Source organism: Accipiter gentilis, chromosome 16 (assembly GCF_929443795.1).
Source record: "Accipiter gentilis chromosome 16, bAccGen1.1, whole genome shotgun sequence".
Classification (NCBI taxonomy): Eukaryota; Metazoa; Chordata; class Aves; order Accipitriformes; family Accipitridae; genus Astur; species Astur gentilis.
The window spans coordinates 30,903,024-30,927,130 of NC_064895.1; the positions used below are offsets into that span (position 1 = coordinate 30,903,024).

General features: G+C 63.0%; 2 protein-coding genes and 3 non-coding genes across 7 annotated transcripts; 2 read left to right on the plus strand and 3 right to left on the minus strand.

Moving 5' to 3' along the window:
• Window positions 1-339: 339 nt before the first annotated feature.
• On the minus strand, window positions 340-503 carry LOC126046786 (U1 spliceosomal RNA). Its single transcript, XR_007508421.1, has one exon. It is a non-coding gene; the product is annotated as a U1 spliceosomal RNA (small nuclear RNA).
• Window positions 504-5,531: 5,028 nt separating this feature from the next.
• LOC126046787 (U1 spliceosomal RNA) lies at window positions 5,532-5,695 on the plus strand. The gene has a single exon (XR_007508422.1). It is a non-coding gene; the product is annotated as a U1 spliceosomal RNA (small nuclear RNA).
• Window positions 5,696-6,297: 602 nt separating this feature from the next.
• Window positions 6,298-6,461, minus strand: LOC126046783 (U1 spliceosomal RNA). The gene has a single exon (XR_007508418.1). It is a non-coding gene; the product is annotated as a U1 spliceosomal RNA (small nuclear RNA).
• A 1,426-nt stretch (window positions 6,462-7,887) lies between these two features.
• EIF2B4 (eukaryotic translation initiation factor 2B subunit delta) lies at window positions 7,888-15,088 on the minus strand. The gene is made up of 13 exons (XM_049819103.1): window positions 14,820-15,088; window positions 14,603-14,646; window positions 14,374-14,512; window positions 13,695-13,904; window positions 13,396-13,478; window positions 13,077-13,168; window positions 12,565-12,679; window positions 12,141-12,217; window positions 11,822-11,924; window positions 10,674-10,801; window positions 8,632-8,812; window positions 8,351-8,531; window positions 7,888-8,130 (listed from the first exon to the last, which is right to left on the minus strand). Exons 1-13 carry the CDS (start codon window positions 14,842-14,844, stop codon window positions 7,931-7,933), a joined length of 1,578 nt encoding a protein of 525 aa, XP_049675060.1. The 5' UTR covers window positions 14,845-15,088; the 3' UTR covers window positions 7,888-7,930.
• A 304-nt stretch (window positions 15,089-15,392) lies between these two features.
• Window positions 15,393-24,012, plus strand: SNX17 (sorting nexin 17). 3 transcript variants are annotated; one of them, XM_049818586.1, is made up of 15 exons: window positions 15,394-15,557; window positions 18,734-18,808; window positions 19,206-19,323; window positions 19,704-19,768; window positions 19,948-20,058; window positions 20,485-20,575; window positions 20,746-20,833; window positions 21,219-21,288; window positions 21,404-21,496; window positions 21,656-21,859; window positions 22,175-22,297; window positions 22,443-22,520; window positions 22,708-22,782; window positions 23,123-23,164; window positions 23,254-24,012. In XM_049818586.1, the coding sequence occupies exons 1-15, from the start codon at window positions 15,498-15,500 to the stop codon at window positions 23,371-23,373; spliced, it is 1,413 nt and encodes a 470-aa protein (XP_049674543.1). In that variant the 5' UTR covers window positions 15,394-15,497; the 3' UTR covers window positions 23,374-24,012. The 3 variants fall into 3 exon arrangements, with proteins under 3 accessions (XP_049674544.1, XP_049674543.1, XP_049674545.1); XM_049818587.1 differs by lacking the exon at window positions 19,948-20,058 and having other exon boundaries at window positions 15,393-15,557; XM_049818588.1 differs by lacking the exon at window positions 15,394-15,557 and having other exon boundaries at window positions 19,022-19,323.
• Window positions 24,013-24,107: the final 95 nt, after the last annotated feature.

The window sequence follows — 24,107 nt, forward strand, 5'->3', positions numbered from 1 at the left end:
GGGGTAAGAGCGACGGCGGGGCGACACGCGGCGACTCCACCGCAGCACACCTGGTTCACCGGCCGCCCGGCGGGCGGGGCCGCAGCGGCGGCCGGGGAGAGGGCCCGGCGGCTCCATCGCCTGCAGCGACCCGGGGCCCAAAACCGAGGCCGCGGGGGAAGAGCGGAGCGCGGACAGCAGAGACCCCCGCAGACAGAGACCAGAGCGTAACCAGCCCTGAGCTCGGCCACCGCCGTGCGGAACAGTCACAAGGGAGCTCATGACACAGGACATAAGAGGGGAAATGGAGCTACACCCATCCATCGTAGTGAAGTCACTCTGTTTTTCCAACCTCGAAATCAGGGGAGAGCGCGAACGCAGTCCCCCACTACCACAAATTATGCAGTCGAGTTTCCCGCATTTGGGGAAATCGCAGGGGTCAGCACACCCGGAGTGCAGGGGATGAGCCTCGCCCTGGGAAAACCACCTGCCTGATCATGGTGTCTCCCCTGCCAGGTAAGTATGCCTCCCACCGCACGCGCCAACGCCGCACGCCACACCACCTACTCCCAACGCACGGACACACGCGACCACACTCCCACCACACACCCGCGCACACCACTCGCTCTACACCCCACACCTGCCCGACACGCGGCGCCCACGCAGCTCCTGCGACGCCCGTGGCCGGCGCCTTCTTGTCACGGTGATACGTCCCGCCATCCCGCGCCGTGCCTGATCTGCATGGACACGCCCCCGTCCCGCAAGGCTCCACCCCTGGCGGCCCGGAGAGGCTCTGCCGGCGGGCGGGGCGCGGCGGGGCGGGACGCGGCGGTGCCCGGAGGAGCGGGGCGGGGGCGGGGCCTCCGCTCCATCTCCAACATCGCTAGCGGTAAATAACGGGCAGCACGCTGACCGCTGTCCCCTGTCCGCAGCGTCTTCGTTCCCGCTGCGCTGCTGCCGGGGGCTACTGCCCCGCGCCCCCCTGCCAACGGCCGGCCCGGACCGAGAGCCGCTCCGGTCTGTGGGCACCGGGGCTCCGCGGGAACCGGGGCTCGCCTCACTGCCGCCGGGAGGCCGGAACGGCGCCACACGCAGCACCCACCCCCCTCCCGTTGCAGCTGTGACCAGCGGCTCAGGGAAGTCCCGACGGTGGCTCTGGTGACGATGAGTCCTGGTGAGAAGTGTCCCGGGAGGGAGCCGGTGGGAACTGCCCTCCCGGTCACCCCGTTTGCTGAAAGGGCTTGGGGAGACGGGGAGGGGGCGGTGCTGTCCGGGCCACAGGGACGCCAAAATGATCGGGTTTCGAGTTTCGGGAGTGAGGAGACAAAGGACCCCTGAGCGGCTGCCCAGGGCTTCAGTAGAGCAAACCCCAAGCTGCTTGGGGAGCCCCTGAGCAGCGTCCCCGGGGAATCTGCCTGCGAGGTTGCAGGGCTCTCTGGGAGCAGGGCACTTTTTGGGAGCCGCCTTGAAAAGCCCTGGAGTGGCAGTCCCAGGGAGTCCCAGGTCAAGCAGGAGACTGGCCAGGCTGACCGGGGACCTCCTTGTGGAGCTCGGGAGGAAGAAGACACGGGCCCATCTCTGGAGGCAAGGTCAGGCTTGTTGGGAGGGTTACAGAGCCATGGTTCACACGTGTAGGGAGAAATCACGACCGGCCAAAGCTCAGCTGGAGTTGACACTGGCTGGTGCTGTGTCAGGTGGGGAGGGCTTCTTTAAGTGCATTAATAGCAAGAGGAGGTCTAAGGAAAGCGCTGTGGACCAACACTTGCTAAAGGTGGTCATCTGACTAATAGGGATGAAGAAAAGGCAGAGGCAGCTGATGCTTTTTGTGCCTCAGCCTTTAATAATGGTGATAGACCAGGGACTGCCTGGTCCCCTGAGTCAGACAAGCACGGCTGAGGGAGCAGTGACTTTCCATTTGTGGACATGGAAATTATCAGGGACCAGCTGCATCAGCTGAACATTCACAAGTCCATGGGACCTGGTGGGATTCGCCCCAGAGGGCTGAAGGAGCTGGTGGAGGTTTTGGCAGGATCCCCTCAGTCAGCTACTGAAGGTCTGGGGAGGTCCCTGCTGACTGGAAGCTGGCCAGTGCTATTCCAATTGACAAGAAGGGCATGAGGGAAGATCCAGGAAAACACAGACCTTAGTCTAACCTCAGTTCCTGAAAAATTACAGGGAAGATCATCCTGGGCGCTATGGCAAGGTTTTTAAAGAACAATGCAATCATCAGGCATAGTCAGCACGGGTTCCTGAGGGGAATGTCCTGTTGAACTAATTTGATACCCTTCTATGATAAGGTCACTCACCCAGGGGGTGAAGGGAAGGCGATGGAGGTAGTTCTTCTGGATTTCAGTAAGGCTTTTGATACTGTCCCTCCCAGGACCCATCTGGACAAGCTGTCCAGCTGTGGGATGAGCGAGTTCATGGTGCACTGGGTGAAGCACAGGCTGGACGGCAGGGCTCAAAGGGCTGCAGCGAATGGGGCTAGCAGTGGGCTGGTGACCAGTCACCAGCAGTGTTCCTCAGGGCTCAATCCTAGGGCCAGTTCTGTTCAATATATTTTTCAGTGATCTGGATCCAGGAGTTGAATGCACCATTAGCAAGTTTGCTGATGACACCAAACTGGAAGGTCCTGCTGACTCTCTCGAGGAACAAGAGGCCTTGCAGAGGTCTCCAGATAGTTTGGAGCATTGGGAAATCATCAACAGCACGAAACTGAGCCAAGAACAAATGCTGGATTCTGCAATGGGGACAGAGTAATGCCAGGCACAAGTGTGATGGGTTAACCCTGGCTGAACACCAGGTGCCCACCAAAGCCGTTCTATCACTCCCCCATCCTCAGCTGGATAGGGGAGAGAAAATATAACAAAAGGCTCGCGGGTCGAGATAAGGACAGGAGAGATCATTCACTATTACCGTCACGGGCAAAACAGACTCAATTTGCAAAACATACTCAATTTATTACAAATCAACCAGAGCAAGGTAATGAGAAGTAAAATGAAATCTCAGAACACCTTCCCACCACCCCTCTGTTCTTCCCGGGCACAACTACCCTCCCGGATTTCACCACCAAGCCCCCCCAGCGGCACAGGGGGACAGGGATGGGGTTTATGGTCATCACACGTTATTTTCTGCCGCTTCACCTCCTCAGGACGAGGGCTGATCACACTCTTCCCCTGCTCCAGCGTGGGGTCCCACCCACGGGAGACAGTCCTCCACGAACTCCTCCAACGTGGGCCATTCCCACGGGCTGCAGTTCTTCACGAACTGCTCCAGCATGGGTCCATTCCACGGTGTGCAGTCCTTCAGGAGCACACTGCTCCAGCGCGGGTCCCCCACGGGGTCACAAGTCCTGCCAGAAAGCCTGCTCTGTGGGCTCCTCTCTCCACAGATCCGCAGGTCCTGCCAGGAGCCTGCTCCAGCGCGGGGTTCCCACGGGGTCACAGCCTCCTTCGGGAACCCACCTGCTCCGGCGTGGGGTCCTCCACGGGCTACAGGTGGAGATCTGCTCCCCCGTGGACCTCCCTGGACTGCAGGGGGACAGCCTGCCTCACCAGGGTCTTCACCACAGGCTGCAGGGGAATCTTCGCTCCGGCGCCTGGAGCATCTCCTCCCCCTCCTTCTTCACTGACCTTGGTGTCCGCAGGCTTGTTTCTCTTACATGTTCTCACTCCTCACTCCGGCGGCAGTTTCTCTCCGTCCCAACTTTTTTTCCTTCTTAAAAATGTTATCACAGAGGAGTTACCACTATCACTGATTGGCTCGGCCTTGGCCGGCGGCGGGTCCGTCTCAGAGCCAGCTAACATGGGCTCGCTCTCTCTCGAACACAGGGGAAGCTTCCAGCAGTTTCTTACAGAAGCCACCCCTGTAACCCCCCCCCCCCCCCCGCTACCAAAACCTTGCCAAACAAAACCAATACAACAAGTCTAAACTGGGAGAGGAGTGGCTGGAGAGCAGCCCTGCAGAAAGGGACCTGGCCGTGCTGGTCGGCAGCAGCTCAACAGGAGCCAGCAGTGTGCCCTGGCAGCCCAGAGGGCAAACCGCATCCTGGGGGGCATCAAACACAGCGTGAGCAGCCGGCCAAGAGAGGGGATTGTCCCGCTGTCTTCAGCACCGGTGCGGCCTCGCCTCAAGTACTGTGTGCAGTGCTGGGCCCCACCGTTCGAGAAGGATATTCAGGTCCTCGAACGCCTCCAACAGGAGGGCAAAGATGCTGGTGATGGGGCTGGAAGGCACATCCTCTGAGGAGCCGCCAAGGACTCTGGGTTGGTCTGGTTTGGAGAGAAGGAGGCTGAGGGGCGACCTCTCTGCAGCTTCCTGAGGAGGGGACGTGGAGAGGGAGGTGCTGAGCTCTTCTCCCAGGAATCCGGGGACAGGACGCCTGGGAATGGTTCCAAGCTGCATCGGGGGAGGTTCAGACTTGATGTGAGGAAGCATTTCTTTACCGAGAGGGTGTTCAAACCCTGGAACAGGCTTCCTGAAGAGGTGGTCAGTGCCCCAAGCCTATCAGGGTTTAAGAGGCATTTGGGCAATGCCCTTAACAACACGCTTTAACTTTTGGTCAGCCCTGAAGCAGTCAGGCAGTTGGGCCAGATGATCCTTGTAGGTCTGTTCCAGCTGAACTACCCTACCCTATGCCGTCCTACCCTTTTATCCCTGAGCAGGACAGCACATAGCGTACCCCTGGGGTTGGCTGTCCCAGCCAGGTGCCCTCCGGCTCCTTGCCCATCCCAGCTGCCTTCAGTGCTTCAGTTCAAGGGGTTGGGGGTCCTGCAGGATGGCACTGAACCTGTCCCCATCCTGTCCCTCTGCCTGGAACGTCATTGTTCTTGAGGGCAGAGGCTTTTAAGGTCCCTAGAAGGGACCCAGCTCCCTGGGGAGGAAAGAGCAAGAGATCCTCTCTCTCTGCGGGTCAGGGATGGGTCCGCATGTCCTTGGACACCAGGACCCCTCGTGCCACCTCTGGTTGGAGCGGCTGACCCTGCGCCACGGACGTGCCCGACGGTCCAGGGGCAGGAGCCACAGGGATGGACGTTTCCCCCAGTGCCGCGTTTGGGGGGAGCGACATTTGTCCCTCAAAAGTCCCCCTTCCTCGGCAACGCTGGCTCTGCAGCTCGGCTCCGGCAGGTGCAAATCCCTGGACACGGCGGCCGCTCCCCGCCGGTTCCGCATTTCCCGCCGGTTCCGCATTTCCCGCCCTTCTGCCGGGTCTTCAGCGTTTGGGAGTTCCGACCCTGGAAGGAGCCCGTCCGGGCTGCGGTCGGGACCACGCAGAGCGTGCCGCCGGCGGCTGGGCCGCCAGGGGTGGAGCCTTGCGGGACGGGGGCGTGTCCATGCAGATCAGGCACGGCGCGGGATGGCGGGACGTATCACCGTGACAAGAAGGCGCCGGCCACGGGCGTCGCAGGAGCTGCGTGGGCGCCGCGTGTCGGGCAGGTGTGGGGTGTAGAGCGAGTGGTGTGCGCGGGTGTGTGGTGGGAGTGTGGTCGCGTGTGTCCGTGCGTTGGGAGTAGGCGGTGTGGCGTGCGGCGTTGGCGCGTGCGGTGGGAGGCATACTTACCTGGCAGGGGAGACACCATGATCAGGCAGGTGGTTTTCCCAGGGCGAGGCTCATCCCCTGCACTCCGGGTGTGCTGACCCCTGCGATTTCCCCAAATGCGGGAAACTCGACTGCATAATTTGTGGTAGTGGGGGACTGCGTTCGCGCTCTCCCCTGATTTCGAGGTTGGAAAAACAGAGTGACTTCACTACGATGGATGGGTGTAGCTCCATTTCCCTTCTTATGTCCTGTGTCATGAGCTCCCTTGTGACTGTTCCGTACGGCGGTGGCCGACCTCGGGGCTGGCCGCGCTCTGGTCTGTGTGCAGGGGTCTCTGCTGTCCGCGCTCCGCCCTTCCCCGCGACCCCTGGGCATGGTGATCGAGTCGGGGGGTGAAATGACGAGACTGCTCTCGCTGGTACCGGCGGGGCCGATGGGCATCCGGTGCGCGGAAAGGCCCCGCCGTGGGATCTTGGGACCGGGCGCAAGCAGCCGTGCTGGAGCCATCGCGTCAGGAAGTGGTGTGACACGATGCTCGTGGGCAGGGAAATACCTTGTTCTGATCATTACCGCCGAGTTCCGATCGCGACTTACGAAAGCCACGGAAAAGCTCCGGCTCCTGCGGGAACCGCTGCGCCGCCGGCCCCGGCCTCTGATGCCCATCCCGTTTCTGCTCCGCCCACCGCCCACATGCCTGGCAATCGCTCTAGGAAAATATGCGGCGATTACCTCGCCTGCTTCCCGCTATAACTCCTTTACTGTTTTTGTGACGAGACCTTCAGGGGAGAGCGCGAACGCAGTCCCCCACTACCACAAATTATGCAGTCGAGTTTCCCGCATTTGGGGAAATCGCAGGGGTCAGCACACCCGGAGTGCAAGGGATGAGCCTCGCCCTGGGAAAACCACCTGCCTGATCATGGTGTCTCCCCTGCCAGGTAAGTATGCCTCCCACCGCACGCGCCAACGCCGCACGCCACACCACCTACTCCCAACGCACGGACACACGCGACCACACTCCCACCACACACCCGCGCACACCACTCGCTCTACACCCCACACCTGCCCGACACGCGGCGCCCACGCAGCTCCTGCGACGCCCGTGGCCGGCGCCTTCTTGTCACGGTGATACGTCCCGCCATCCCGCGCCGTGCCTGATCTGCATGGACACGCCCCCGTCCCGCAAGGCTCCACCCCTGGCGGCCCGGAGAGGCTCTGCTGGCAGCGGGGCGATCTGCATGGCCCCGCCCCTGGCGGCCCCCGGCGGGTTAGGAGGAGCCATGCTGGGGCGAGTGTGGGCCTTGTTCCCGTCGTCCCGGCGGATCCTCCGTTCCCTGGCTGTGGAGTAGCAGGGGCCTGCGTTCGTCGTGGGCCACACCGCCCCGGCCGGAGCCGAGAGCCCGGCGAGGTACTGCCTGTCGCCGGCCCTGTTCCCCTATGGGGAGGCCTCGGCTCGGGTCTCCCCGGGCCCGGCGGGGGGGGGGGGGGTCGTTGCCGGCAGCACCCAGCAGGGAGGGAGCTACTGTCCCGGCCCCGTCCGCGTCTCCTAACGCACCCGGGAGCAGCGACCGGCAGCACAGCTGAAAGTAGGGAAGACAGAGGGATCTGCTGTGCCCCTGCCCACAGCCCAGCGCTAGCCCTGGAGCCCCGTTAGTGCCTGGCCTTCCTCACCCTGCTCCCGGGCTGGGCTGGGGCCACAGGGTTCCCCCCCACCCTCGGCTCTACACAGAGCAGCAACGACAGGTGAGACCAGTGTATAAAAAGACCCCTTCTTGGTCAGAGGCCAGAATAACGGGTACCCTGCCTTCCCTTCCCTGCTCCCCCCTTCCAAGCTGGGAACATGCAGGGCACTAGCAGTGACAGGTGCTGGGGAGGGGGGAGGGGGGGGTGTCACCCCCCAGGAATCCCTGCCAGGAGCTGGGATGAGCACCAATTTTACTACAGCAGAACAAGGGAGGACACCCCCTTCCCTATGCCAGAGCCCTCAGCTTCTGCTCAGGCTGGACCCTGCACAGGGCCCCTCTTGCAGGAGCAGCTTGTGCTGGGAGCAGCCCTGGGGACACCCACAGTGCTGCAGGGTCAGAGGTGCCAGGCTCTCCCACACAAGCCCAACTCAAGCAGATGCCAGAACCACAGCCAGAGGAGGTGTGAGCCAGGGGCCACAGTCACCATAGTGTCACCATTTCTCCCAGCTTTCAGGGGAGGGGCCCAGGGACAGGGAAGATCCTTCCCCACTGCAGCCTGGAGTGGGAGGAGAGGGGCTGGGCAGACCTGGGCAGAAGTGCCAGCAGGCCCAAGGAAGGTGCAGAACTAAGCCTGTGGTGACATAGGGTGCCGGGGCGCCTGCCACACCACAGAAGGCAGACAAGATGTATTGTGGGGCCTGGTTTATTAGTGTCTATGCAGCTGCCCCTACTACTGATCCACGTTCTTGACACGCAGGACGACAGGCACTGACGTGCAGGGGATCATGCCCAAGTCCGTGATGACCAGATCCACCAGGTCAGGTGGTGTCACATCATAGACCAGGTTGAGGAGGCGCAAGGACTTGTTCTCTGCCCAGCCACCCAGCTGGGCCTGGCCTTTCCGGAGCACAATCAGGTCATCAGGGTCATCTGCAGAGAGAGGAGCAGCCAGCAGGATCAGGGAGAGGGACAGCACCTCTCTGTCCTGCCCTGGGAGCACATGACACTGCTGCTGCCTGCCAAGCCATCCTTCCCTTGAGTGGTGGCCCCTCGCCCAGGAAGGGGAATGGCAGGGTGGACCGGCCTGTCCTGGCCAGCAGTGGGAAGAGGGAGCAGGTCCCAGGTGGGAGGAAGGGGACAGAAGCCGTACCCAGCTCGTTGGAGACAAAAGAGTCCGTCTGCACTCGCTCACAGAACTTGTAGGTCTCGCAGCACACCAGGACAGGCACATTGTAGGCCTTGGAGACCAGCGCTATCTGGGATGTCCCCACCCGGGACATAACGGAGCCATTGGCCAGCAGAGCGTGGGCTCCCAGCAGCACTTTGGACACCTGTCAGGGAAGTGCAGGGATCCGTTGGCACCTTTTATCGTGCTGCAGCCTCCCCCGTGTCCACCACTGCCCCCTGGCACAGCCCCATTCCACTCCTCACCTCAGGCAGCACGTAGGAAATGGCATTGATCATCACATATGTGCAGTGAATGCCCTTATGCACCAACCGGCGCAGCGTCTCCCGGCCTTCCAGCCGCGGCCGGCTGTCCACCACGATCACACGGAAGGCCCGGCCCTTCTTCACATGGGCGTCACACAGCGTGCGGTTCACAAGGGAAGAGCTGACAGACACCAGTTAGGAGGCTGTCCCATCCTGCCACGCCAGGCTCTCACCCGGCACCCAGACAGCCTGCACTGACGCTGCTTGCTGACAGCATCGCCAAGAAACACAACCCAGTGTCAGAAGGTTTCCCTTGGCACTGGCTCCAGTGTGGGACTCATCAGGTGCTGGCCGGGCAGGAGGTTTTCTGAGCATTAGCATGGGATCCCGCCCAGGGGACAGCCCGGACAGGCACCTGACAGCAGCAGCTGCAGCAGAGCAGGCATTGCCAGGCACCAGCTGCCATGGCAGGTCCCCAGGCACATCCAGCCCAAACAGAGCAATGTCTCTCTTACACAGGGCAGCTGTCAAGCTCCCAGCAAGACTCTGATGGGCTAGTGCTGCTTAGAGATGAGTCCAGGCAGAGCTGATGTCCACCCTTGCTGTTACAAGTGCTGGCCCTTCCAGACACCCTCTTGCTACGCTCGCTTCCAGGGTCCCCTCTCCCTGTCTGTGCACAGAGAATCACGCCCTGGGAAAAGGGATGTCTCAGCCCTCTCTGGAAGCAGCACTGACCTCCACCTGTCCGTGACCACAGTGAGGGACATCCCCTCCAAACCCTCTCCACGTTTCCTTCTTGTAACGCTCCAGGCCCACACTAGCCTCCTGCCCCTGCTCCTTCCTCCACCCATCACCCAGCAAGCACATCACATCTCACATCTAGACCGTTTCGCACTGCAGTCTCTGGCTCCTTCTCCCACTTCTACTTTCTGGGACACAGTCCCTAGAAGGAAGAACAAGCTTCCATATTTTTGCTTCCTGACATTTGACTTTGCTGCGGTTTGTTTAAAATGCCAGTAAGCAACCATGGCTGCTCTGTAAGTGCCCCATATTGAAGAAGCAGTGAATCTGGATTTCTTGAAACACTTAACTCTGGACACATGCAAACAGAGGACAGTGCTGAGCCCTGAACAGGAGCAGCAAAGTCTCATGGACAAGCCTTTGGTACAGGCTACACTGACAGCAATGGCTTTAGGCCTGTCAGACACTTCCTGGTCCAGTCAAGGCGTTGCCCACTGCTGTAACGCTACAGCCCAGCGGGTCTGGGAGTCAGGGTTAGTTGAAATGGCAGGCATTGCCAGCTCAGGCATTCACAAACTGAGTTTGAGGTGCTAACACAACTACATTAATCAGTATAGGCTGGTATAAGGCTACTTGATCAGACCCTGCTGTTCATTCCTCTAATGAGCCTGAGGCCTCCAGTGCTTCTAGCATCTAGCCTGTCCCAGCATGCAGAGAAATCGGAAACATCAGCAGGACACAGCCCTCGGCAGCGGGGCCCTCCAGTGACACCTGCTCACAGCCAGGCCTGCCAACACCATCCTCTATGCTCCGCAGACACGGTTTAGCACTCCCCTCAGCAGCTGCCAGGCAGAAAGTGCTTTGTCACCACCTCATGATGCGAGCTCATCAGCCTGCCTGTCTCCCAGGATGGGACAAGAGTCCTAATGAGCTCTCTGTTTTTTCTAAAGCACTAACAATACTCCCAAGTCATTAGCAAGTGCTGATCCCAGGGCCGTGCTCTGCTCTGTCCTGACACTCTCATACATCCACTGTTCTGTCCTGCCCCGCTGGTCATAAACTTCTCCCTTGTGCCTTTATTACCAGCTCCCCACCACATCCAAGTTCTGGCTGGCACCCCCTGACTGCCCCCTCCCTGCTTGTTTTATTTCTAGTTGCTGGACCCAGAGCCACAACCCTTCCCTCCCCCTTGGGCAACACGGACTTTCCCACCTTTGAAAAACTGCTTTTGCAAGGGCTTCCCGTATTCACTCAACTGCTCCGTTTCCTTTTTCCATCCACTGGCCTGGCTGTCCTCTTACCATCCATACACCAGGATCACATCCTTGTCATTTATCTTCTCAAAGGCAGACCTTGAAATGGCTTCAGCTGCCAAAAGAATCTTCTCCCGCAGATACTTGTCGATAGCGTCTTGCAGCTTCTCCTTTGCCTGGGGAGACAGTGCCATCATGTACAGCATGGCCTTGCCATACCGCAGACACTCTTGTTCCTTGCAGCCTGGCAGGACTGCAGGCTCAGCTCTGCCTGCAAGCGTGGAGACCTGCCCTGCTCCCAGCCAGCCTGTTTGTGGAATGGCACCTGCCCCTGGGACAGGGGCTCTGCAGGACACACAGGGCCACTCCTGTCCCAGCACAAACCTCCCGGCAGACCACAGTGCCTCACCATGTGTTCACGCTGCCATTAGGACCTCCCCAGCTCTGCCCATTATCGCCCCCACACCTCAGACTCTCTGGCCTGAATCCTTTCAGCCCACTAGCCACACTGTCTCAGGGGCTCTCACAGCCAGCTCCTGATGTATGCCACCACCCTGCTCCTTGCTCCACAGCCAATGGGCTCCTGTGGAGCTTTTTGCATGGGATATAGCTGAGCACTGAAACAACACATTATTTTTCATCGGTGACTTTACTGATACTGTCAAACAATGCTCATAGGCAGTCCTGGTGGGCAGGCCCAGCTGTGTGGCCTTTGTGGCCTTCCTGCAGTGCACAGCACCAGCTGGACCAGCCTGCAAGTCCTTCAGCCATCCAAGAGTCACTTCTTCATGCAGGTGCAATGCTGGTTGCTGGCCAGGCCTGCGGTGCAGGGCTGCGTTCACTGAGACCACGTGCGCCTGCTGCAGCTTCTCTCATTTTACGTCCCTGCTCCTGACAAGCTCCAGTCCTACCAGCGCAGTGACACTAACAGCCCAGCATTTGCTGCAGTGCACCCTGGCCCCTTTGGCTCCTGCTGGGCTGTGCCTGCTGGCAGAGGGGGAGCTGGTCTGGCTGCAGTCCCCGCTCAAGCAGCAGCTGGCAATACTTATGGCCAGCAGTCTTCTAGCTTCTCTGCAGCACTGCTCCCAGTCTGCATCCTACCACCTCTCCCTGCTCAGCCCGTGCCAGGGCTGTCCCTCCACCCGGGTGCCTGCAGCCAGAGGGCTGGAGGCTGCTGCTCACGTGAGGCCACTCACCTCCTCCTCTCTCAGGGTGTCAGGTAGGCAGGAAATCTCCTTCTTGAGGAACTTAATGGCATTGCCCATGCTGGCTGAAAGGGGCCGGCACTGGTTCAGGAAGCTGCAGAGGAGAAACGGGCTTAGCTCCAGAGCAACCAGAGGACAGGGACAGGAATAGGAAGGGTACAGCTGGGCTGGGGATGGTGGTCAGGGAGGCAGAACCCAGAGCCCCAGGAAAGTCAGCCCAAATTTGGGTGGACACCAACCCAGAGAGGTGACCGACAGACCACACTCAGTGGAGCTTCAGTTGCTCTGTTCCAGCATCACGAGCCCTCACCTGATGTGTGGCTTCAGCTTGGCCACTAGGTCCCGCGACAGCTCCTCGTTGGGGGGAGTTGAGTAATCCCGGATCAGCTGAGAAAGAAGGAAAAGAGCATGAGCTTAGTGCACCTGCCCCTTCTGGCTAGGCACAGCACATGACCACTCTCGCCCAAAAGTCTGCAGACCAGGCACGAGTGTGTACTGCACAGCTTGACATGCTTTCACCGGGGGAGGGCAAAGGGATGCTCCAGGAACTCAAATCTGCAGTGGCAGCACCAGAACAGGATGTCAGCAGGGCCCAGCCCTGGGCACGGTCAGAAGGAAGAGGCTGAAGATGACTGAGCACAGATATAGCCTCAGTAGTCAGGGAACAGGAAGAGATGCCTGCGTCTGGTGCAACGCCCCTGCTGCCTGGTTAGCATGGGTAGCTGCTTGCATACCTGTTTGAAGACTTCCAGCAGGGCGATGCAACGGGCATTGGAGCCATTGATGATGCCCTGGGAGTACTGGAGGCCAAGGCGCACCACAGCTGGGTGAATTACTGTGGAGGGGATGCTGCAGGGACAAATGTGAGACAGCAGTCAGCACTGGCCCTCTACAGCCCAGGAACAACCAAACCATTTCCAGGCCCCCAGCCAAACAACCCGAGAGACTGCCCAAGGAGGGAGCTGTCAGTCAGCCCCTATTTGCTCCGTGACCTGAGGAGTCAGGCTAACCCTGCAGCCCTTATTCTGTGGCCCTGCACTGCCCAAGGGCAGCTCTCCTCACCCCATAGGCAGGATATCCAGCTGCCCCTGCTGCTGCTCCTCAAAGCAAGCAAAGGGGTCCCCCACCAGCAAGCCTATCCCACAAGCAGGACCAGGATACCCCTTCACTACAGCCATTTTGCAGCCAGGCCAGCCAAAGCAGAGCCATATGATTGCCAGGGGCCTGGGCTGGGGAGGCCACATACCTCATCTGCTGTGTCAGTGGCTTCTTCCGGCTATACTGGTGCAAGTGGGAGAACAGGTTGACCTTGGTGCCATAGTCCTGCCTCAGAGGTACCTGTAGCCGAACAGCGTTGATGATGGCTTACCCAAGGCGGCCATACAGCCCTGCTCACTCCAGTGCCACCAATCACACCAGCACTCACTCATGGCACACCAGAGGTCCCCTCTGCCCAGCAGAGGGCAGGCCCTAGTCCCACCATACATGCAGCCTGACCCCCACCACACCCCCCCACAGCGTGACTGCCCTGAAGCATGCAGCCTGTTACCCAGCCCTCCTCCTACCTGCTGCCGCTCCAGCTTCTTGGCCAGTTTCCTCTGGGCAGCAGGGTCATCCACCTGCACATGCTCTGGCAGCCGCTTTACCACTGTGAGGATAGTTGGGAGGGCGGTGTGAGGTGGTACTGCGCTGGTGCAGCCCCCAGCCCAGCCACGCTGCCCCAAGAGTCAGGAAATCCATGGCAGGGCAGCGCCCAGGGCACCATGGAAGGACTGGACAGGCAAACCCTGCAGGCAACTGACACCCACTCCAGACACCTCCCTCCCTGCTCACACTCTGCACCCTGTGGTGATGACAGCTTTACCGGATTGAGGTTCGGTGGGGGTCAGCCTGGGCTTGGCTGCTGTGGCTCCCTGGCTCAGCTCTGCTTTCTTCGCCTGCTTCTGGGCCCGCTCAGCCTCCTGTTTGGCGCGGCGCTCTGCTCGCAGCTCAGCTTTGCTCTTGCCCCCTGTGGGCTTCTCGCTGTCGTTGGGGCCATCGGCCAAGGCTGGGGGGGACGTGGGGTGAGCAGCTACTACAGGAGACAGAAGGGGGAAGTCTGTGCCCAGCCTCCATCACCAAGAGATGTAGCCCAGTACGTGGGGCAGCCCATGGCTGGGAGACCCTCCTCTGTGCAAGTGTCTGCCTTTGGAGGAGCAGGTGGGACTTAGCCCCACATTCTCCAGCACTTCACCTGCCCCGCGTTCAAGTGGGGAGGGGACTGGCCTCTCTACATCTCAGACCCTGCAAGAACGCAGGCACTCGAGGTAGCGAGGACCAGGAGGACTCATATGCAGAGAGGTGGGACATGCCAGAGGTCCCACTGTGGCCTCCCCTAACCGGAGGACGTTCCCGGCTCAGGGCTGTTCCAGCCTGAGGGCATTCCCAGTCGGTGAGACCACCGGGGGCCTCCCCACAGGGCTGCCTCTGTTGGGGGTGCTGGGGAGCTCTGCCGCGTGGCTCTCCAGGCTCGGGGGCCGCCTCGGGGATTAGGAGGTCCTCACCCCGCGGCTGCCCTGGGTCGGAGGGTGTCCCCAGTTCCGGGGGCTCGGCCGCCAGCCCCTTCTCGCTCCTCTTTTTCTTCTTCTGCTGCTTTTTCTCCTTCCGCAGCTGCAGCTTCTCCTCCCGGGAGAGCTCCGGGGCCTGCGGGCACAGAGCGTCGGGCAGCCCCCGGCCCCCACGCCAGCCCCCGGCCCAGCCCCCAGCCCTGCGCCGGTCCCCGGCCCTGCTCACCTGCGGTCCCGCCGGCACCGGCGCGGCGGCTTCGGGGCCCGCACCTGGAACGAGAAGACGCGTGAGAGGGGCCGGCAGCGGAGCTGAGCCCGGCCGGCACCGGCCGCGGGGAACGGGGAGAGGCCCGGCGGGGGGAGGCTGGGTGGGTGCGGAGCGGCGGGGTGGGAGCGGGGCCCCACCGCCCACCGCTGGCCCGGGGTTCCGGCCCGGCACTCACCGCCCGGCGCGGCACGCTCCGCCATGGCGCCTGCCCGGCCGCCTACAGCGCCCCCTGCCGGCCGGAGGGAGGTGCCGCCCGCCGGCTCTGCGTGACCTGCCGTGGCGTCACCGGCCCGCCGCGTGCCGCGCGGTGACGCCACTCCGTAGCCGGTTCCCAGGGCGTCCCTCCCCGCTCCGCCCGCTCCCAGCGCCGTCGGGAGCCCCGGGCCCTCCCCGCCCGCTTGCGGGCGACCTGCCGGCCCAGAGCCCCGGGCCCTGCTCCCTCCCCCCAGGCTCCCCGCCGCCGGGGCCCGTCCCGCTGCGGGCCCGCGCTCAGCACCGGGGGCGGCGGGCCAGGGCTGCGGCCCCGCTGGCTGTCGCCGGGACGTTGCCAGGCACTAAGCGCAGGGCTGACCCGGGGCTGCGGCGGGCTCCTGAGCCGGGGGCGGGGGCGGGTGGCGTCACCGGGACGGCCGTGCGACGACCCGGCGCCGGGCCCGCGGGCGGCGGAGCGGAGCGGGGCGGGGCGGAGCGGGGCGGGGCGGGGCGCGCGGCCCGCCCGGCCCCGGCGGGCGGTTCCGCCGGCCGCGCCATCGCGGGGGCCCCCGCGGGGCGGTGCCGGGGAGCGCCCGGCCCGACATGGCGGCGCGCGGCAGGTAGCGGGGGCGCGCGACCCGGCCCCGGCCCCGGCCCCGCCATGCACTTCTCCATCCCCGAGACTGAGACCCGCGCCGGCGATGGCGGCGCCGCCTACGTGGTGAGCGGGGCCGGAGCGTGAGCGGAGCTGTCCGGCGGGGCGCGGGCGGCGCGGCCCGGTTCTGGCGGGCCCCGCGGCGGCAGCGCTCAGCGGGGCCGGGGCCGGGGCCGCCGTCCCGGGGCAGTGGCGCTGTCCCCGCCCTGCCCGGTGGGGCCGTGCGGGCCCGCAGCCCCGGCGGCGGCCCGTGCCTCCCGGGACCGGTGCGAGGCGGGCGGTCCTCGGACGGCGCGGCCGCCATCCCCAGCCGGCGACCCGCTCCCGGCCCGGGCGGCAGTCCGGCCGCGCTGCCCTTGCGCCCCGGGGCCGGGCCCTGCGGCCCAGGCCGGCCCCCGGCGGGCCGCGGGGAAGGGGGGGGGGGGGGGTGTCCCTGGGGTGCGGCCCCGCGGGCGCTACTCGGAGGGTGCCTGGACCCTGCCCCGCGCGGGGGCGGGGGGGGCGGCTGGCCCGATGCGCTGCCGGCAGGGGCCCCGTCGCGTCCCGTCCCATCCCGACCCCGGGGCCCGGCTCATCCTGCCCCCGCCAGCCCGTCCATCCGTCCCGGCTTCCTGTTTTCCTCGGCGCGCCGTGAACGCCCTCCGGCTTGGCAGCTCCTCCAGGAGCGGGTCCCCGGGCTGCCTGGAGGAATGCTGCTGCTGCTGGGGGGGCGGCAGCCCACCGGCTCCCCCGGGGGCCGAGAGCCCGCTGCCCGCGCAGCGGGGTCTCACTGCAGGCTGCGGCGGACAGAGGCCCCTGGACTGCAGCTGGGTCCAGGCCTGCGCTCTCCCCTGCTCCCAGTTTGGGACGAGGGCAGAGGTGGCTCCAGAGGGGCTCCGCGGCCCTGCTGTCTCCTCCGCGCCTGTTACCGTGGGGACCCCTCGCTTGCCCCCTTTGCCGACATCTCTCTCTCTGGAGTCCCCCTGGCATGAGGCGGCGTGTCAGGGCCACAGACGGCAGTTGTGAGCCGCGGGAAGGGCTGTGAAGGGATCCACAGGCAGCTGCAGTTGCACAAGGGCCGGAGGAGCAAGTTGCACCTGAGGCGTGTTTGGCCCTGTGCCTATCCCTGCACTTTGCCCTTGGGCATTGCGATGGCTCCTTGGGCGGTGGAAGACCTCGTCCCCAGTGTCAGAGGAGAGCTTGTTTGCAGCCCTGGGTCTGGGCAGGAACTGGTGACCCTGCGGAGAGCCCTGCCAGTGTGGGGCTCCGAGCTGATGCTGGGCAGGCGTGAGTGCTGCCTGGGCCACCCGGCCATCTGTCGTGGTCTCCTGGGCCCTCTGCTGGGACCCTGAGCAGCAGGGCTGTCGCCTTTGGGTTGGAAGATGGTGTGAGAAGCCAGTGTGAGCTCTAGCATGTGCAAGGCCAGCATGGCCTGGACAGGTGTCTCCGCTGACCCCGAGCAGCCCCAGCTTTCAGGGGCAAGAGGACACTTGGGGCTTCAAGTGAGCAAAACAGCCATGGGAGGTACCTGCCTGTGCTGTGGTTGTCGGCTGGAGGCATGTCCCTAGCCCCCACCGTGCAGTCCTGTCCTCCCAAACACTGTTCTGGGTATGGCAGTACCTGCTTCGGCACAGAGGGGACAGCACTGTCCCCTGGGAGGGTGCTGCCTTCGATGAGGTGCCTGGGAGCTGGGGCATGGAGTTGCTGGGCCCTGTGCGGTGTGCAGCTGTAGCCGTGCTCTGCCTGCAGTGTCAGTGGGGAGCTGAGCCAGGGTGGGGGTGGAGGGCAGAGGGGGCACCGGGGGGCGGGGAGCAGCAGCCAGGGACAAGCTCCCTGGGATCCCCTGCAGCAGAGGCAGTCACCTCCCTGACTCTGTAGGGCTCCCTCCAAGCTGTGGGACAGGGGAGCCCCAGCTGGGCTGGTGCTGGCTGGGGTAGAGCTATCCCAGAGGGGTCCTAGCCTCTCCCCTGGCCCTGGGGGGCATGTCCTGGGGTTGGGGTGGGGGCACATCCTGCTGGGCTCTCTGCAGCAAACCTTAACGCTTTCAAGAAACCAGCGTCCCAGTAGTGCTGGGGCATGTTGTGGTGGCCCCAGGGTGGGCAGGCAGTGCACAAGGAAGGAACCCCCTGCCCTGTGGCGAAGGCTGGCTGTGGCCATGCACCCCAGGAAGCGGTGGAGTGAGCCCAGGCCCACAGCCTTTGGTGGTGGGGACATCCCGGCTATGCAGCTCTCTGTGGCTGGATGCCAGGCTCCTGCTCTGCTGGTCCGAGTGCAGGTCAGGTTGCTGTGCTGGCCACCGCATTGCTGTGCTCACTCCTCCCAATGTGTTGTGGGGCCTGCAGGATGGAGAGCAGCTGCTGGCTGCTGCCTCTCCTTACTAGAGGGAGGGGTGTCCTCTCCCGCTGACTTGGGGACACCCATGTCCATGGGCCTGCAGCATGGCTCCATGCTCTCCTCATGGCTTGGCAGCTGCAGGGTTACGCCTTCCTGGTGTCCATCACACATCTCTCTTGCATGCGCTTGTACATCCTTAGCGGTTTTGACTGTGTCCACTGGGCTGCAGCTCTGCACCAACACTGAGATGTCTTCAGAGGAGCAGCACAGAGAAACCTTTCAGTGCTGTTACTGTACTTATCTGTGGGAGGCCTGGGTGTTTGACCCATCCTCACTGGCTAATGCGTAGCCCTTGACTGCCCACAGCAGCCCCTGCTGGTCCTGGCTGTGCTGGGGGCTGTGGCCGTGCCTGCCTAGGGCTTCTTGTCCCATGCCTTGGCCTCCATGGGCAGCCTCGGGGCGCATGGGCCCTGGCACTCTCTGGGCTGCTGGGGTTGCTGGCCCCAAGAGCTGGAGAGGGCCCCAGCCGGGCAAGGGAAGTGCTGTGGAGCTGTGTGCTCTGGGGCAGCGCCTGGAGCGGGTCCAGGTGGCTGCTGGGATTGGTGCCTCCAGGCTGGGGCCAGTGCCTACAAGGCAAGCCCAGCTCCTGCAGTGGTGCCCAGCCCAGCACGGGGCATGCGAGGCTGCCAGGTGGGTCCCAGTGCTTCCTGGGGCAGGAGCTGAGCTCTGCTGTCAGGAGGTGGGGAGGGCTGGGGGTGCCCCATCTGCCCCTTGGTGGGGTCCTCGGGAGCATCACCTCTTCCTGGTCTGTGGCGGGCTGGGGCCTGCAGGGGCTTCTGCCTGGGTGGCCTGTGTGCCCGGAGCTGGGCAGGCCCCGAGGCCCTTCCATTCGGCGGGTGCTGGGATCTGACTGATGTCTCTCCCTGCAGGCCTACAACATCCACGTGAACGGGGTGTTGCACTGCCGAGTGCGCTACAGCCAGCTCCTGGGGTTGCACGAGCAGGTAGGCAGCCGTGCCCAGCGGTGCCCGCTGCGCTCCTGGCAGGCAGGGTGCTGGGCCCTGTGAGCTGCCGTTGGGTGCTGCAGGAAGGCACTGTGCGCTGCCAGAGAGCCTGAGCATCGGGCGCTGTGCTGGCTGCGGGTAGGCGTGTGCTGCCCAGTGCTGCCCGTGGGACTGGCCAGGGTGTCATTTCCTGCTCCTTGGCATTGGGTGCAGGCTTCCTCTCCTGCTCTGTGACGTCCCGGCTGGGTTCTTGCGAACTGCTGGCTGTCCATTTGGATGAGGAACACTGGCGAGCAATCTGCTTCCCTTGCCGGCGCCCTGGAATTCAGCTGGGGTGGGGGGTCAGAGCAGCCATCATCTCCCTGGAGGCTCTCGCAGCACTCTGCTCTCTTCCCAGTTAAGGAAAGAGTATGGCGCCAATGTGGTCCCAGCCTTTCCCCCAAAGAAGATCTTCACACTTACCCCGGCAGAGGTAGAGCAACGACGGGAACAGCTGGAGAAATACATGCAGGCTGGTAAGCTGGGTCTGCCCCATGCTGCGGCTCAGGGCCGGCTGCCCCCCGCTTGGTCGCTCAGGGTGTCGGGGCACTGCCCGCATCTTCCTCCTGACATTGCTCCATTTGCAGTGGCTTGTCTTGATACTCCCAGTCTTGCTCTGGTATTAGCTGGCCTTGCCCACTGGATGTCAGCTCCTCCATCCCAGCCCCTTCCCCTTCCCTACACTGGCACCCCCCCACCTGCGGGCAGTCCATAGCTGCCCATGTGCACACCCTATGCACAGCGTACGCTTAGTCTGGGTGCAAACTCTGAGGGGCTGCATAGTGGCTGGGCATTGGCATGGGTCCCTGCCCCTTCCCATGTAATGCCTGACTCCTTGCTCGTCTTCCACCCCCAGTGCGGCAGGACCCGACTCTGGGAGGCAGCGAGACCTTCAACAGCTTCCTGCGCAAGGCCCAGCAGGTGAGGGGGCAGGAGCCGCTGGATGTGGTGGGCTGCTGGGGCAGCCTGCACGGGGGTGAGTGCTGACTGCTGGGGCCGGGCAGTTCGTGCCGGGGCCCTCAGACTGCAGGGCACTCTGAGCAGCGCAAGAGTGGTCGGCAGTAGAGGGGCTGGGGTGCCGATCCCGTTTCTCTCTCCAGGAGACACAGCAGATACCCACAGAGGAGGTGGTGCTGGAAGTGCTGCTTTCCAACGGTCAGAAGGTCAAGGTCACCATCCTTACCTCGGACCAGACAGAGGATGTCCTTGAGGTGCCAAAGCTCTTGTGCTGGGTGGGACCAGCTCCTCCTGCTGAGTTCTGTGGTTTCCCACATGTGCAGGAGTTCTCTCAGCCTGGCAGCACCCTGGCCCTCCCTGCCACGTCCCTTCCCGAGAGCAGGGTTGTCTTGGGGGGGCTGAAGAGCAGTGGAGCTGAAAAGGGTGTGCCGATGTGCTCATGCCCCTCTTTGGGCCCAGACTGATGTTGGGAGGCCCTCAGCTCTTTCATGGTGGCGGTGATTCCCCAGGCCCCGCTTGTCCACTTGCCCCCCCTGTCCTGGCCACCAGCACAGCAGAGGTGCTGCCTTCCTGCTGTTGGGAGGGCCCAGAACGCACACAGGCTAGATCCTGCCATGGGGTAAGGACATAGAAGTGCTGCCTCTCTGTGGGAAGTGGTGACCTCCTGCTCTCACTCCCAGGCTGTGGCTTCCAAGCTGGATCTGCCAGATGACCTGGTTGGCTACTTCAGCCTCTTCCTAGTGAGAGAGACCAAGGACGGAGCTTTCTCCTGTGAGTAAAGCATGAGGAGCCCCATGAGGGCTGTGGTGGGATCTCTGGACCAGATGGCCCTGCCCTGGGTCGGGGGGGATCCAGTGGGCTCCCCCAGGGCATCCTGGCTGGCAGTGGTCTGGTGGGCTCCCTCTGCCCCGAGCCGCTGCTAAGCTGCTGTTTCCCTGCAGTCGTGCGGAAGCTGCAGGAGTTTGAGCTGCCGTATGTGTCCGTCACGAGCCTGCACAACCCTGAGTTCAGGATCATCCTGCGGAAGAGGTGAGTGGCAGGGCTGGAGGGGCAGTGACTGCTGGAGCGGTGGGGTGGTGTCTGGGGCTCCCTGCTCTGCAGAGGGACCCCTCCCCTCCTGCCATCGTGACCTGCATGGTGCTTTGGCCCCCGGGAACACACCTGGGCATCCTCAGCCATGACACTGGGGGCCAGGCTGCCCTGCTGGGCTCGTCCCCTGATTCTGCTTTCCACAACACAGCCCTTCCTGCCTCTGGCAGCTGCTTGAGAGGGGGACTGGGGCATGGCAACTGATGGCTACCAGGGGAGCTGGCCAGAGAGCCAGCCCGGCACCTTGTCTCAGTATGGGGGGTGTTTTTCTCCCCATCGATGCTAGGAGCTGGGGAATAGGTTGACCCATGTGGTTCCCTTCTAGCTACTGGGACTCCTCCTATGACGATGATGTAATGGAGCATCGTGTGGGGTTAAACTTGCTGTATGCACAGGTGAGGGTTGGTGCGGCCCAGCCGGCTGAGGAGGGGCACTGCACATGAGCTACGGCTGTGCGGGATCTCGGGTGGCTCTGGGCCCAGCTGCTCACCAGCCTCTTCTTCTTGGTAGACTGTGTCGGACATCGAGCATGGATGGATCCTTGTCAACAAGGAACAGCACCGGCAGCTGAAGTCCCTGCAGGAAAAAGTGTCCAAGAAGGAGGTAGGAGACAGCTCAATGCTGTGGCAGGAGCAGTCCCAGCACTGGACTGGCACTGCTCCCTTGTGAATGTGTGGTGCTGAGTTTCTTGCTCATTCCTGGCCCGGGAGTCGCGGTGGGAGGGTGGCCGTCTGTGCTGAGCATCCCTGGCTCTGCCTGCAGTTCATCCGCCTGGCGCAGACCCTGAAGTACTACGGCTATCTCAAGTTTGACCCCTGCGTCACTGACTTCCCTGAGAAGGGATGCCACGTCGTCGTCAGTGCTGGCAACAACGAGCTCAACTTCCAGGTGCGGCTGCCGAGCGAGCAGATGAAGGAAGGCAGTTTCAAGGTCACGCGCATGCGGTGCTGGCGAGTCACGTCCTCGGTGAGTGCTACTTGCCTGCGGGGGCTCTGGGGTGTCTGGCAGCTCTCCCCAGGAAAGGTGCTGGCTGTGTTGCCTGCTTCCAGCCCAGCTGGCCTGGGGAGGGTGTGAGCTGTGCTTTGGGGCTGAGGGGGTCATCGGTGTGAGGATGTTAGAGGAGCCTGCTGCTGCGAGGGGACCTGGCAGTGGTGAAAGGCCAGTGGGAGCTGGGCAGGGTGTCCAGCACTCAGCTGGGGGCTGCCCTCTGTCAGCACAAGGTCCAGGGAAGCTGTCCGCTTTCTCTCTGGAGGCTTCCAGCCTCAGCACGTGCCCTTGCAGGTGCCGATGAGCAATGGTCCCTCAGGGAGCAGCCCGGGGAAGTCTGAGGTGAAGCTGGAGTTGGCTTTCGAGTATCTAATGAGCAAAGACCGGCTGCAGTGGGTCACCATCACTAGTCCACAGGTAGGGCTGCCTGCGTGCCACGCCAGTGGTAGACAAGGACAGGAGCAAGGGGGCAGCTGTGAGGGAGAGGGCCGGTCTGGGCTCAGCGTGGTGTGTTGGGAAGGCTGTGGGGCGTGTGGAGCCTCGTGACACCTCTCCCTTGCAGGCCATCATGCTGAGCATCTGCCTGCAGTCCATGGTGGACGAGCTGATGGTGAAAAAGTCTGGAGGCAGCATCCGCAAGGTGAGGGTTGGGCTGGATGTTGTCTCTGGGGTAGGATCCCATCCTGCCCCTGTAACTCCCCTGGGTCTAGGCTGGGCCCTGTTTGCTCTTCTCAGAACGGGGCCAGCTGAAGGATCCCCAGGGTCCATCTTAACCTTTGGAGCTGCCCATGGGGACCCTGTGGCTGAGCTGAGCTCCTCCCCTGCAGATGTTTCGCCGGCGGGTGAACGGGGCCCTGCGGCGCTCGGACAGCCAGCAAGCTGTGAAATCACCCCCGCTGCTGGTGAGTGGGACCCTGTGGCCGTGGTAGGGGAGACAAGCGTGACCATGGGCTTCACTGTGTGCTGGGTACCAGAGCCCACAGCCCCCCGAGGTGCCACTGTCTCTTTAGCAGGACTGAGGCAAGCCCAGAGGACAGCAGGGCTGCAGTGCCCCACTCCTGTAGCCCTGGGAAGAGAAACTGAGTCTGGGAAGCCAGACTCCCTGGGGGAGGGAAGGGAGGGCAGCCTGGCCTTTGCCCCGGAAGGTGGGTGGTCACTGAGGGCAGGGAGACAGCTGGTGGTACGAAGGGTGGGTGGTGCGTGCCGCTGCCTCAGCGCTGCCTGATGGTGCTGTCCCCCCAGGACTCGCCTGATGCCTCCCGGGAGCCGATGGCCAAACTCTCGGTGAGTTGCGTGTGGGTGCACTGTCACCATCACCCTCGAACTAAGCAGGGGGAAGTGGGGGTCCTCCCTAATGTCTCCCCTCTCCACAGAGCAAGCTCACCTCTGTCAGCCTGCGAGGGATCAGCCACTCCAGCTCTGCTAACGATGTGGGCGCTAACGACTTCCATGGCAATTACGCCTTTGAGGGCATTGGTGATGAAGATCTGTAGTGCCCCCCTTCCTCGGACAGCACTGGCCTGAGGGCCTTCGCTGAGGAATGTACGACCTGCAGACAGGTTGCAATCAACGTGCCTCTCACCTGCTACATCCACCTTCCCCTGCTCCCCTGGGCTGGGGAGCTCATCCCCAGCCCACCGTTGGCCTTTGGGGTGGGGGCAGCTGAACTCCTCCTGCTGCTGGCTCCAGTTGGGAGAGGGCTTGTTCCCAGGGCAGCACTAGCCCAACCCGAGCAGCGTGTCCAGGCCAAGACCTGGAGCAGTGTCATGGAGCCTGGCCCAGCGTGGGGGGCAGAGCTGCCCCTTCCCCAGCCAGGAGGGCCTGGCCCAAGCGCCCAGCTGCCCTGGGTGGCTGGGGCAGTGGCTTGGCGGCAGCAGCCTGGTGGCACCAAGTGGCCCTCGTGAGGCTCCATAATGCCAAATTAGCGTTTAGGTTTCTGCTCAGAGACAGACTGCAGTAAACTGTCTCCAGGGGGCTCTGCGCAGAGCCCCCTCTCTAACCCGCTCATAGACTCCAGCGTAATCTAGGCTTGTAACCACGTATCTCCTGCTGCTCAGACAGACCAGAGCATTAATGGACAGTAACTGATGTTTACACACTGCAATGATGATTAAAATGGATTCTGATTGGTACTGGGCTGTCTGTTGGGGGGTGGCCACTGTTCCTCCCCTCCCCACACTTTGTCAGCCCCACACTGTCCTCTTCTGAAGCAGAACAAGGCCCCCAG